Source organism: Phragmites australis, chromosome 11 (genome assembly GCF_958298935.1).
Source record: "Phragmites australis chromosome 11, lpPhrAust1.1, whole genome shotgun sequence".
NCBI lineage: Eukaryota > Viridiplantae > Streptophyta > Magnoliopsida > Poales > Poaceae > Phragmites > Phragmites australis.
The window spans coordinates 19,121,064-19,134,865 of record NC_084931.1 but is presented as its reverse complement, the minus strand read 5'-3'; the positions used below and the strand labels follow the sequence as shown (position 1 = coordinate 19,134,865).

Below are 13,802 nucleotides of genomic sequence, written 5' to 3'. Positions count from 1 at the left end.
ATTGAATTAGCAAAGCTTATTTTTACATTTCAAATTAAATAATTCTGCAATGTGTTTATTATGTTTATGAAAAAATGTTCAGGCTTATGGACATGAATTACTGGAAGCACATGAGTGCTGTTTAAAATATAGGGCTACGGGAGAGGATGCTGAGCTGACTAAGGTACAATAAAGACTGTCAGTTTGATAACTTGTATTGTCTTTTCCTGATACGTGGCTGAAGATAACCACTATATTCTTTAGGCATGGGATTTGTATTACCATGTGTTTAGAAGAATCGACAAACAGCTTCCAAGTCTTACAACCCTCGATTTGCACGTAAGCACATTGCTATTGCTATTATTCGGCAGCATTTTTTTCATGTCTCCCTTTCCTGACTGAGTTTCTAACGTTTTTCTCAGTCTGTTTCACCTGAGCTACTCAAATGTCGAAAGTTGGAGCTTGCTGTACCAGGAACTTATACCGCAGGTTATTCAACTACTGATTATAGTATTTGTTTCATTTCTTTTATTTGGGGAATTTGTACTGTGTTTCTCCAGTATCCTAAATTTTGTTTTTGGATTCACAATTGTGGATGGATAAGTGGTACCATACATCTATTATCTGCAATGCCATTTTGATTTTCGACTTGTCTACATGTTATTTTGTGTCCTCTGTATTTCAATATCATTTTGTAATATGTTCCTTATGGAACTAAGAACCATCAATACAACTTAAATGGGGAAAATCCCCCAAAAAATTGGCCTGCCTTTTGACATTCTCCTTCCCCCTACCCCAACCCCGCCCCTCTCCCATTCAAGGATCCAAAACCGGATTTTAAAAAAATTACTAGACCTAGTCTGGTAGCAGGTAACCGGGTGGTTAGCAATTGTTATTTTGTTCTTCGTACACATCTTCTCAAAATATTGTGTTTGTTTGGTCTTTTGTAGTCATTAGCATCAAGATTAGATCAAAACTGATAGTAAATCGCCTCTTACTGGCGATATGGTATCTACCGGTCCTAGTTGGTATGACTGGTTACGTGCAGTAACCAGCAGGTTATCACCAGTGTTTTTATCCCTGCTCCCATCCCCTCAAACATGCAAAAAACTGACTCATTTCTGCTTATTGGCATGCTGTTCACTGAACATGATACCACAAACCACCCCACCCACTTCTATTCCTCAGTTAAATGTAGGAATCCAGTTATATCGGTCCATCGTGGCACAAGCTCAGCCAATGTAACATGGCACACCATGAATCGGGTTAAAAACATCATTGGTTCTTATGGATCCCCCTCTCAAAGTTTTATCTGATATTTGGGGCATTTGATGTCAAAGGAAGAATTTCTTAGGATTCTGCCTATTCCAATGCTTAGGCTAACTTTTGATTATTTGTTTTTCTTTTGGATTGAATAAATAGAAATTTAACATTTAGAATGAAACTTCACTTCCAGATTCACCACTTGTGACAATTGAGTATTTTGTTCCCCAATTGATTGTGATAACATCGAAACAAAGACCAAGAAAACTGACAATTCATGGAAGCGATGGCAATGATTATGCATTCTTGCTTAAAGGCCATGAAGATTTGCGGCAAGATGAACGTGTAATGCAGGTCTGTATTTCAAAAACCTATCCTTTCTTACACTGATTTAGATGGTCCTTCTGGTAGTAATTTAGTGAAAAGTAATACATATCTTTGTATAGTGTGCCGAAGAAGTTTTGATAGAGTTCAGTTATTTCTTTATTTTTTTAAAAAAATCTCCCAGCACCTTGAGGTTTTACATCTGAGCTGTAACCATATGCCTCAGTACTATTTATCTTTTCTCTCTCTTTATTTTGAATCTAAAATAGGCAACTTGAGGGGCATCAGAAATCCAGAATGTGTCACGAAGGCTCTTCACGGGCCGCTGTCTGCATCACCTATTCAAAGAATAACTAATTAGACGCAACCTTAATTTTATACCCATGATAGTTTGAATCGATGTGAAAAGTTGTATAGACAGGTGACAGATCCACTGATATATGCTCCGTTTGTTGATGATACCATTACAAAAACATATGATCTCATAAATATCACTGTCCTGCCTCAACATTGTGATTTTGAATTACTAATCTACTCTTAAATGAACTGGAGCCCCTTGGGCATCCAATGATTATCACTTTGACCAAATCTGCTCATTCTGGTGTTCTTGCTAGCTAGGGAAATAGCATAGATATTATTTGCCATCAACTTTTTTTTTTTCTGTAATTCATTTTTTTTCTGTATCTAATATATCTTGCTTCTTCATATTAGCTTTTTGGTCTGGTGAATACTCTCCTTGAGAACTCTAGGAAAACATCAGAAAAAGATCTGTCAATCCAAAGATATGCCGTTATACCATTGTCACCTAACAGTGGTTTAATTGGATGGGTTCCCAACTGCGACACACTTCATGCTCTGATCCGTGAATACAGAGATGCCAGGAAGGTTTGTCTGCTGTAATCACTTTTTTTATTATCTGAAACTTTTTTTTTCTCAAACACGTAGGAGAGTTGCGTGCCTTTGTATTTGTAGATAGAAGAAAAAAACCAGTCCCATTACAAAGCCCCCAAAAAACAGAACAAACAAACACGAAAAAAACAGCAAAACAAAAACTAAAACTAAAACCGAAAACAAGACAACTACATAAACACCAACTGGCCAAGAACAAATACCAGAGTCTAGACAAGCCAAAGAGCCTCTAGCCCCCTCGCCCCCGCCGAGATCCATAGGCGAGCCTCCACGGATAATTCTTGTAGACGACCCCCACTCTTGGGGCAGCGCCTTTGGAAACACAATCATTGAATGCTTCCATAACCACCAAGCTGTAATGATGACCAAGGTGTTGAGTCCTTTCCGCCTGTCCTTGCTTGCCCTCTGTTGTGCTTGGTGCCACCAATCAGCAAAATTATCATCGGCATTAGATGGTGTGAGCTGCTGCAATCCAAGCCGGCTGAGAAGTCTGTACCACAATTCTCGAGTGAAAACACAAGAACACAAGATGTGCTGAATCGTCTCATCCTCTTGGTCACAGAGGGGAGCCAAGCTATCCGCGGTCCAGCAACAATTGATGATCGCGAACCAAATAAAGAACTTGCAGCGGTGTGGCCCCCAAGATTTCCATAGCCTTTTCCATGGTTTGTAGCGCGTCTTACCAATGAAAAAGGATAGATAGGCCGACCATGTGCTGAAATGACCTGAGGGATCCCGTAGCCATGTGTGAAGATCGGCCTAAATGCTGGAGAACATCCCATAGCTGCAGGTACTGAGACAAAGCCTCTGTAGATAAGCCTCCTTATATCACGGACCCAGCTGCGATCATCCAAAGCATGAGAGACCGTTCGCTGAGATTGAATCCGTCTCGGTACGAATGCAACAAGAGTCGGAGCCAAGTCTTAGATAGAGTTACCATGATCTAGCGATCGGTCCAAAACAAAGTGGTGATGCCGTCACCAACCATTGTTGTGATAAAGATCTCAAACAAGGTCTTGGCATTGGCATTCATCGGAAGGTGAAGGCCTGCCCATGGTCGTTCTAGCTTAGACTTCTTTTACCAAAGCCATCTCATCCGTAGAGCCCAACCCAATGTTTGCAAGTCATGAATGCCGAGACCGCCCAACTCCAAAGGACGACACACTCGCTACCATGAAACCAGACAATTGCCCCCATTAGCTTCTTTTCTTCCCTTCCAGATAAAACCATGACGCATCTTGTCTATTGCCTTTATCGCCCATTTAGGAATGCCCAAGGCGATCAGATGGTAAATGGGGATGGCAGTTAGAACCGCACTGACCAAGGTTGCGTGTCCCGCCTTCGTCATAAGATCAGCTTTCCAGGCCGGAATACTGTCAGCAATTCTGTCCAGCAGTGGGAAGAGGTCGGCCTTAGTTAGCTTCTTAACCGAAGGGGAAGTCCAAGGTATCGGCAGGGGAGGGAAGTGACCGAGCAAGATATAGATGCTGCAACTTCTTCAATGCCATGGTCTTAGCATTGGATGGGGATCACTGAACTCTTCTGCACGTTAGTCCATAGCCCTGATGCCTCACTGAATTTGTCAATAATATAACGTCAAGTTCAGCTGCTGCCGGTCTGAGAAACAGCACGACATCATCGCAACACCCAATGGCTAAGAGGACGTGACACCAGAGGCTGCAAGAAGCCTTCATCACTGGCCTTGACAATCATAGCATTTAGAACATCCATAGCAACGATGAATAACATAGGAGAAAGTGGATCCCCTTGCTGTAACCCTCAGCGATGTTCAATTACTTCTTCGGGCACTCCATTGACTAGCACTCGAGTACTTGAAGTAGAAAGAAGAGCACTGAGCAGGTTGCACCATTTATGCCCGAAACCAAGATGAGAGAGTACCTCGAGCAAAAACGACCAAGACACTGAATCAAAAGCCTTAGAGATGTCCAGCTTCATTAGGATCCTTGTTTTTTTTTTGATGATGTAATAATTTCGCCTTCTATTGCACAAGCAAAAAATTATCATGGATTGACCGGCTATGCACAAAAGCACTTTGATTTGCGGATACGATGGTACAGAGTCTTGGGGCGAGCCGGTTTGCCATGAGCTTAGCAAGAAGTTTTGCGAAGCTGTGTATAAGGCTTATTGGCCAATATTCCTTTACTTGGATTGCCTCCGCGGATTTGGGCAATAAGGTGATTAGAGCTGAGTTTAAAAGATCCAACCAGCAGCCATTTCACGATGCAAAGTGCGCAGCGCGCAGAGAAGATCAGATTTGACGATTGTCCAACACACCCAATAGAACAAGCTGGTGTGCCCATCAGGACTCGGCACCTTGTCAGGTGGGAGCTCCCGTATCGTGGCTCAGACCTCTGAAAATGGGTCGTCCAAGGCAGACAGATCAAGAGCGGGCTGGTAGAACTCCACAAGGTTCAGCATATGCGAACACGATTCAGCCGTGCCAGGTAAACCGTAAAAGAACTCAAAGATCGCCTGATGTTTCTCTTCCAGAGAAGTAAAAATCCGGTCACCAACTTGCAGCTTGGCAATAAATTCTTTTGCATCCTATAACGTGCGTGAAGGTGGAAGAGAGCAATATTGGTGTCTCCCGCTTTTAACCAACCAATGCGTGAACGCGATCGAGCAATGGTGCGTTCTAGAGATGCCAAGGCAAGACAGTGCAGCTTCAGTTTTTTCCTCAGCCAAATCTCATTCATCTGAGAGGGGACGACCTTCTGGGCAATGTCCAGATGATTAAGTACTTCTTTGGCAAGCTGCAGCTGTAGCTTAATGTTACCAATCCTTCTTTGCCCCCAAGATTGCAATGCTCTGGCAAGGCGCTTCAGTTTGAAAGAAAAGCGCTTCAGCGGGCATTTAGACATGACCTCCTCAAACCAAGAAGCCACCACTACTTCCTGGAAACCTTCCAACCTCGGCCAAAATTTTTTGAAGAGCCTTAAGTGTTTTGCTTTCTGTAATTTGGCAACTAATATTTCTTCCTTGTCCAGATTTTCTTAAATCAGGAGCACAGACTTATGTTGGCTTTTGCACCCGATTATGATCACTTACCCCTCATTGCGAAGGTGGAAGTATTTCAGCATGCTTTGCAAAATACTGAAGGGAATGACCTTGCAAAGGTACTATGTTGTACTTTGTCCCAGTGAACAGTAAACCCTTCGTTTTTACAACGTTGTAGCATCTTTCCCTCTATTTAAACAAAATTGTGGCAGGTTCTGTGGCTGAAAAGTCGAACTTCCGAAGTATGGCTTGAGCGCCGTACAAACTACACTAGAAGTCTTGCTGTTATGAGCATGGTATGAATTACTGTCATGTTCTTCAAATGAAATCTTCATTTGCACATTGAGATGCTCAAAATGTAAAAAAATTCAGGTTGGCTATTTGCTTGGTTTAGGGGATCGGCATCCAAGTAATCTCATGTTAGATCGCCATAGGTACATCTACACTATTCTTCAAGTAAACTGTATCTATTGCGCAGTTACTTTTGTTGTCTTGGAGTCTAATAATAGAGTTTATTTTTTGTTTCAGTGGAAAAATATTACATATTGACTTTGGGGATTGCTTTGAGGCTTCAATGAATCGAGAGAAGTTCCCTGAAAAAGTAAGCAGGCTTTGTTCTGGACATTATGCTGTGGCAATTATTGGATAGCTAATTGCTATAGTTCTCGCTTTCTTGCCGCCACTATATTCTTTTTTTCCCAGATTATCGTTCACTGCTTGTAACTGTATGATTTAGCCATAGCATTATTGTTTGAGACAGACTCTTACCAATTTGTAATATATGGTATAGGTACCATTCCGTTTGACTAGAATGCTTGTGAAAGCTATGGAAGTTAGTGGTATCGAGGGTAGTTTCAGAACAACTTGTGAAAATGTGATGCAAGTCCTTCGAACAAACAGAGACAGTGTCATGGCCATGATGGAGGTGAGATGATTGCACTATCGATTTATTGTTCATATGGGGCTATCACATAGCACGTCATCAATCCTGGACAAATAACTAGTTTTTCTTTTAGGTGCAGATAGATTCTTTAAGTCTTATTACAAATTCTGAAAAGAAAAAAACCTCGTAGTAGTTCAAAGCTAACATTTCCTTAACCCTGGATAAAATTGCATACATCAGTGATTATTTTGTTAAATTTATCTAGCCACCATATTCCTGTTTAGCAGAGATTAGTAGTCATAAATGTTTCATCTCTGATATGTGATATACCCTTTTTTTTAGTTGATTTCCCAATGTTTCGACAAAAGTTTGATGTTGAAGATTGGTAGGTTTTTGTTATGGGTATTATTTTGGAGGGGGGGGGGGGGGTACTTGCAAGGTTCAATTATTGCATAGGGACACCCCCTACATTTTTCCTTCAATTAATGCCCCTTTGTGTGTTGCCTCTTGTACCCTACATGCTTGACAATGTATGTTTATTCGGCAATCCCTAATTTTCTGCCTTTTTTCCCCAGGCATTTGTACATGACCCCCTAATCAATTGGCGTTTGTTCAATTTCAATGAAGTTCCTCAAGTTTCAAACTATGGAAATGCTAATGCTCACACAGTTGTCAGTAGCGAAGAAGCTGCAACTAATCGAGAGCTCATGCAACCTCATCGGGGAGTCCGTGAGAAGGAGCTGCTACAGGTTGCCTATACTTTTCCATCCTTGATGGTTTGATTACATGCAAATATTACCCACATACCCGGAGGAGTAACCATCTATGTTGCCCATGCAGGCGGTCAATCAACTCGGTGATGCTAACGAGGTTTTGAACGAGCGTGCTGTAGCTGTAATGGCACGGATGAGTCACAAGCTAACAGGGCGTGACTTCTCTTCTGGGTCAGCGTTGTCAGGAGCAGGCAGCTCGATCCAACATGGCAGCGAACACTTGGCTTCAGGAGATACCCGGGATGTGGAACCTGGTTTATCCGTGAAGGTTCAGGTTCAGAAGCTTATACTCCAAGCGAGTTCACACGAACACTTGTGCCAAAATTACGTCGGGTATGCATCCATAATTTTACCCCTTTTGTGGCAACTGTCATTTTTTATATTTTGAGGGGACCATTAGTTTTGCGATGTACTCACTGTCGGTTGCTTGTTTCTACTCTGTTCCACAGGTGGTGCCCGTTTTGGTGAGCTTCCCAGCAAGAAAACGCATGTAAATATTGTGAATACCGTGTACAGGTATTGTAGTGTGTTGTTTGTATCTAACCTGTGCAGCACTGTAAGTAGCGGAACCACATTATTAATCGATGAAAGATGCCATTGGCCCTTCTTTTCTCAACATGTGTTGTCTACTCCCTGCCTGTGTGCCTGAAATTATTATCGTTGTCTACTGTTTTGGTTGGCTTAAGAGTTGGGAGCTATTACTCAAAATTGAGCAAAAGTTGATTGCAAACGGCGGCTTAAATACCTGGCGAGCACCAAACTTGCGTAAATTTACTGAGCATATCTCGTGTCCAGTTCCATCCATTAGTGCTTGTAACGTCAGCCGAAAGTCCATAAAACAGGCGGAGGCGGTCATACGTATCCAAATACACAAAACATACATATGGACTTTCTTTTTGTGCCGATTGCTCCACGTACATCCAGCTTAAGTTACAGGATATAGCTTGGCACGCACCCACCGGTACGTGCTACAATTCAATTTTCCACGCCAGCATTGCTGAACCCTACGCATACAGCAAGCCCTACACCGGTACAGGACCACTTTGGTCACACTCGTAGTCGTAGCTACAGCTTGGAACGTTACGCCGATCGGCAGCATCACGAGATGATTCCCCCTCATCCACGGAGGCGCGCGACGGCTGCGTATGTAGATTTCACCAATTGAGAGAATTCTTGGACTGCTGGAGCTTTGCATTATATGCACTTTCCAGTTCCTCCTGCCAAATTACATGGCAAAAAATGATAAGACTTGCGCTTTCAAAATTGTCAGAACCACGAGAGAGCAAAGAGTTAATTTTTAGTGAACGAATGTGCACGAGGAGCAAACTGCTTGGAGCGCAGGAGCACATGATATTAAGGCTCTTTTTAGCAAAATTTCAGCTCTAAGAATTCTTGAAGCAGGATATTACTAGCTCTATGAAGTTGTAGAGCTGAAGTTGTGGGTGCACCGAAAGTATTTGGGTGAACTATCTTGTTTTTATTTTAGACTACAAATAGTAACTTAAACCACTTTATTATAGCCTACAATATCAAAATCTGATGTGAAGCTGAAAGTTGAAGCTCCACTAAACGGGATCTAAGGTGGGAATGAGCTTGACTGAAAGCAAGATAGCAGATTAACTGTTGAAGTGACAAAACATATCACATGATGGATTATTCCAGCCATTCCAGTATGGAAGAGACATACTCGTGTTTGCCTAAGTTTCTACTGCTGAAGATATTTTAAAGGATTTCACATAGATGCATATGGATTGAGGCATGACCATAAAAATATAGCAGGAAAGACCGCTCATACCTTGCACGCTTTCAGCAATGGCTGCAGAAAGTTAGTTCTGAAAAACTTGATGGGTTTCTCAAGGGACGTTCTTTCCCAATCTGTAACTCATAAAAGGGTTGTACAAGGAGGGAACATTAGGCAAGGCTGCATGGTACTAAAATGCGATTCTTTGCAATTACAATAAAATACACTTTTAACACAAATCATGAAAGGTGCGTGTTTTTAGTCACTTACTATTTTCAGCATCTGTCTGAAAACCAGCAGCATTGAGCTCTCCTAAAAGCTGGAGAAGTATAGTAGTTTTAGCAAATCAGCATTGCACCATGATGCTTGTAACAAGAATATGAAATGTTAGAACATAGTCTGAATTTATGTTTGGCTATGGCCATACCTGTGATAGAGTCGGAACAGCTGTAGGATCAAAATCATCGCAGTTATTGGGATCAATTGGAACACAAACACGACCTAGAAAAAAGTATGAAACAATTGTCAACACTAGTGTGCATTGTGCGATGAAAATTCTATTCTGGAAGTTGTTACAACAATTCAGTTGTGACTCATCCGAACAAACTAAAAGAAAAGGTCAAGTATTTAAGTGAATGCATACACGTGAAAAATGTGTATCATTCAGGGAATATTTGCACTGGAGTCTAGAGGTTTCAAATGTACATGCGTATAACCAGCTCCCTGCTGTTCTCTGGAGCATCAAAGCGTGCCACCTCATTGTTACATTACAAACTAAAACAGGAGTTGTGTACAGTGTAACTTTTACCTGTCTTTGGGTGTATGCAAAAGGGAGCTTTTAGTAAATGATTCATGTGCTTTGATACCTGGCGTGCAATATCAAGTTGATTAGGAGGGATAGTTTTACTACTGCAAACACATATAACTGATGATCTTTCTTTTACCTCCATGTCAAGTCTAGGATATGTGTATGAGAAAACAATCTCTTCTACACATCTACGAACCCCCTGAGCCTGAAATATTAAAGTATCAACTGTATTATTCAACATAAAAACATGAATTATCAGATGCAACTGTAAAAAAGAATGAAATCAAAAGGAATAAATATTGATCAATGATGTGACAACTGTCTGAACAAAAGTGACTAGGACTGCCAGGGAATTAACATGCACCCTAAAAATGGTAAATAGGATTGCAGGAGATTAAACATGAACCTTTTGCTTTCCTGACTGTAAATTTGTCTTTAATTGCTCCCATCTGGTTGCATTCACATCTTCCTTTGAAATAGAAGATCGTCTATTCCCTTGCCACTTGTCATGGATCTCACCAGCAACATCTAGAAATGAAATCCACTTCAGAATGATGTCACACATCCCATACTTAATAAACAGAAGATGGTGAATTACAGTTATTTCAGAAAGTATCAATCACTTCTCACGGTCCTTTTTTCTTACTTTCATCAGGGATGAGATCAAGTATCTTCTGGCATCTCTCCTCTGATGCAAAGAGTTGTTGGCTAAGTAGCAACTTATCTTCAAAGAAGCTTTTGAGGACATCGGTGTATGACCGCCTGTAGGAGAAAAAGTTAAATTATAACTTACTAAGCTATTTCATTTTATGTTGACATAATACACAAATAGGCAAGACGATTAAGACATACGCAAGGAAAGGATGCAGGACAGCTCCAGTCAAGGAAACTTTCTTCAATGTATTTTCACCACCCTGAGACAGATTCATAAATTTATAAATTTCAGGAGGCAAATGGCATCTAGAGTCATGAAGGAAGAAGTACCACCTTATAGACTCGAAAGTAGTCAGCAATTGCAGCCCTTTGTTCATTGCTGAGCCTGACAGGAGATTACAGATGCATTTCAAGATCACCAATTATAGCAAACAAAGAGAAGTTCTTTCAAACATACTTTCTTGCTCTGCTATCACAGACCCAGCAATGGACACCACGACGGCCACTGTATACCCAAAGTATGTGATTGAAGCCAAAATCATCTACAAACACACAATTTCAATTATAATTAGTAAAGCAAATGCATACTACAGTAGAAATTTCCAGTTACCAAGAAAATAACCAACTGCAAATCTGCAGTTCAAGTGAATTAATCTGGAAAAGTGGGAATTTCATGTATGATTATTGCATAACATAATGACATGCCTCTAAGCGAAGTATCCAGAATTTTGATAGCAATGGTCATTAAGGGCCAGCAGTCCAAGCAGACATCAGCTCCAGAGCAGCAGTAGCGAACATCATCATAATCAGATATATCCTGGGAATATTGAAAATGTTCACAGCTTGCAGCATTTGCACAAGAAAACAGCACACGTGCAGACATGAAATGGGGAAAAAGTGCAGATTTCTTACAATATCAAAAATCAGTTCCCTCTCTACTGGTACGAAAACACTATTGCCAGATTGAGCATAGGCATGACGCTTTGCAGGCTACACAATAACAACTTTTCATCAGACGATAGCAAACAGAGTGTGATACATATTATTAAAATCAAGCAGGAAAATAAGCGGCATGTTTAATGATGCTGCATCATACATCTACGCTGTAGACAGGTCCAATATCAATCTTGAAAGGGCACTTCTCCTTGATAGAACTCTCCATTTCAGCCACATTGTCAAAGGATTGGAAGCGCAGGTAGATATCATCCTCCAGTGTAAACGAAAACTCCCGTCGCCCAATGTATGACTGATCACATCCAGGGTGCTTGCCATCTGCAGAAAACAAAATTTGGCTAACTAAGACAGCAAGACTAGCTCCTAAACCAAAGAAACAGCGTGTGATCACGAACCATTTGCATAGGAAAGCCACTTGAAGAAATCGCCATATGGGAAGAGCTTTCCTGCAGTTGTAACATTAATCGTTAGCATACGCAGTAGCACAGATCAAATCTTAAACCTGTCTCATAATACACTGGAGCAAGTTTTTAACAAAAACCTTCAGTTTGGTAAAGGGTGTGTCTAGCTACACCAGATCAACAGCAAAATGTGCTGGGTTTTAAAAAAAAGTAACAAAATGTGATATACTTAAGTTTGCAAGAAATCAAGAGGAAAAAAAATCTTTCTAAGTTGGCATAAATTGGCAAACGCTACAACATTTTTGGCATCTGGGTTATAAACAAGTAACAACAGATAAAATAAAACTACAGAGACCGAAATCTGTGACGAGAGATCACGACTTTGTGCGCAATCCATTGAAAATAAGGTATAGAGATCACGAAGGACCAATTGGATGTATGCCTCCTGTTTCAACTTGTTTTGTGCATCCCGCGCATTAAAATGGAAAGGAACACTTCACCGTAGTAGACCCGGAGGTAGTCGGCATTGAACCCGTCCGGCACGACAGCGGGAGCTTCTAGCGGCTGCTGCTGATGCTGGCCATCGATCTCCATAGACTCAACCGGCTCATCCTCCCTAGCCATCCTCGAATCAAAAACTGCCTGTGCCAAACAAAATGGAATTCATTCCATTGAATGGAGAGAGAGAGGGAATCCATCCAGATCAAAGCAAGCTAGTATTACTCCAGGGGCGGACTTAACGTTGGGCATGAGTGTTCAGTTGAACACGCAATCCTTCTTCCTTTTTGGAAAGTTTGGATTGGATAGCTCACAAAGCAGGTAAGAGATCTATCTCCCAGAACAAATTGCATCCAATCAAGTTAGGGTTCCTTACCAACGAAAGAAAACAACCCGAAATTGGGATGGATCACTAATCCAATCCAATGGACGCGTTGGCGGGGAAGTGTGACTGGCTGCCTGCCGTTCTTCGGTGGAACCACCAGAGTCTGGCGGCTGCCGCTCTTCTTCTTCGGTGGAAGGAGGAGATTCGCGGCGGTTACGGAGCGGCCGAATCGAGTCAGTGGGAGCCGAGGTGCGGTGCGGTGCGTCGGTGTTTATCGAGGGAGACTCTGACACATCACCGGGAGGAGAATCGGTCCACGTCCGGGTGGATCTCCGCTCCACTCCACTAAACCGAAGGAGGCCGGCGGCAATGGACTGAGGAGCGGCGCCGGCGGGAGCGGATTTTCGTGCTGCGTGTGGGCAGGGGGCGGGAAAGGGAAGGGGTGATTTTTTTTTTTTGTGTGTGTGTGTGTTAGGGCGGACGGCGAAGAAGGGGAACAGGGAGGGGTGGCGCCGTGGCGGGAAAATGGAGCCCGCTCCCGCCAAAAAGCAAAAACCCGCTCCCGCCAAAAAGTCAAAACCCGCTCTGCTCTTTTTTCCTCGAGAAAAATCGGTTCTGGTCTTTGGGGCCGGAAACTGGGTTCAAATTGCCATTTTCCCCCTTTACGGGGATAATTTATTTTTACTTATTAAGTATCTGTTGGGATGGTTGTTAAGGATCTCGACGGCCCATGATTTCGCTAGTCCACATCTATAGATTCGTACCTCTCGAAGATCACTTTATAACTTTCAGGCTTCGGAGTAACTACCTCTTAAAGTCATACCTCCCGAAACCTCAACGAACCTCCTATTTATATAGGCCTTCGATCAACTTCGAATCCTACGAAGCCAGCTTTCGTCAGGCCACAGACCTCTCCATGGGTTCAATAGGCCCCCTCGACACATTAGGCCAGATAGAACTCCCAATCATCTTCGATGAAGGCCCCGCAGTACGGACAAAAGTAGTCACCTTCGATGTTATGGACGTACCCTACGCCTACAACGTCATCCTGGGACGAGGAACCCTTAACAAATTTGGAGTCGCGCCCTATCACAATTACCTCTGCTTAAAAATGCCCGGACCCCAGGGACTGATAGCTGTCCACGGTGACCAAGACCTGGCTAGACGCATCGAGTACGGGCACCCCGCTCCACTCTCCAATAGTCACATCCACGCAGTAACCCAGGAGGGCTTCAAGGACCCTCCGCCGGGATATCCCGGGCACCACGGCCC

The 13,802-nt window shown here is 42.4% G+C and overlaps 2 protein-coding genes across 5 annotated transcripts in view; one reads left to right on the top strand and one right to left on the bottom strand.

The window, feature by feature from the left end:
* The window catches only part of LOC133884537 (serine/threonine-protein kinase TOR-like), a 40,599-nt gene extending 32,834 nt beyond the window's left edge, over positions 1 to 7,765 (top strand). For all 4 annotated transcript variants that reach the window (XM_062323990.1, XM_062323988.1, XM_062323991.1 and 1 more), the window contains 13 exons: positions 83 to 163; positions 244 to 318; positions 402 to 468; positions 1,436 to 1,596; positions 2,278 to 2,451; positions 5,484 to 5,612; positions 5,706 to 5,789; positions 5,866 to 5,927; positions 6,022 to 6,094; positions 6,284 to 6,418; positions 6,952 to 7,125; positions 7,217 to 7,482; positions 7,599 to 7,765. In XM_062323990.1, coding sequence (XP_062179974.1) covers positions 83 to 163; positions 244 to 318; positions 402 to 468; positions 1,436 to 1,596; positions 2,278 to 2,451; positions 5,484 to 5,612; positions 5,706 to 5,789; positions 5,866 to 5,927; positions 6,022 to 6,094; positions 6,284 to 6,418; positions 6,952 to 7,125; positions 7,217 to 7,482; positions 7,599 to 7,617 — 1,500 coding nt within the window. In that variant the 3' untranslated portion in view covers positions 7,618 to 7,765. The remainder of the gene's footprint in view (positions 1 to 82; positions 164 to 243; positions 319 to 401; positions 469 to 1,435; positions 1,597 to 2,277; positions 2,452 to 5,483; positions 5,613 to 5,705; positions 5,790 to 5,865; positions 5,928 to 6,021; positions 6,095 to 6,283; positions 6,419 to 6,951; positions 7,126 to 7,216; positions 7,483 to 7,598) is intronic.
* Positions 7,766 to 7,947: 182 nt separating this feature from the next.
* Positions 7,948 to 13,054, bottom strand: LOC133884538 (uncharacterized). The gene is made up of 17 exons (XM_062323993.1): positions 12,582 to 13,054; positions 12,208 to 12,349; positions 11,702 to 11,752; positions 11,449 to 11,624; positions 11,265 to 11,342; positions 11,058 to 11,169; positions 10,810 to 10,894; positions 10,686 to 10,737; positions 10,551 to 10,612; positions 10,345 to 10,460; positions 10,105 to 10,226; positions 9,835 to 9,903; positions 9,699 to 9,756; positions 9,318 to 9,391; positions 9,161 to 9,209; positions 8,945 to 9,024; positions 7,948 to 8,366 (listed from the first exon to the last, which is right to left on the bottom strand). The coding sequence occupies exons 2-17, from the start codon at positions 12,329 to 12,331 to the stop codon at positions 8,304 to 8,306; spliced, it is 1,371 nt and encodes a 456-aa protein (XP_062179977.1). The 5' UTR covers positions 12,332 to 12,349; positions 12,582 to 13,054; the 3' UTR covers positions 7,948 to 8,303.
* Positions 13,055 to 13,802: the final 748 nt, after the last annotated feature.

What these genes read in the sequence shown, in the direction of transcription:
- LOC133884538 (XM_062323993.1), bottom strand. Translation starts at nt 12,331, where the DNA reads ATGGCTAGGGAGGATGAGCCGGTTGAGTCTATGGAGATCGATGGCCAG. An exon ending in TGTGATAGCAGAGCAAGAAA is followed by an intron (nt 10,738 to 10,809) that starts GTATGTTTGAAA and finishes ATCTCCTGTCAG; the next exon opens with GCTCAGCAATGAACAAAGGG. An exon ending in TTGCATACACCCAAAGACAG is followed by an intron (nt 9,392 to 9,698) that starts GTAAAAGTTACA and finishes ACTTTTTTCTAG; the next exon opens with GTCGTGTTTGTGTTCCAATT.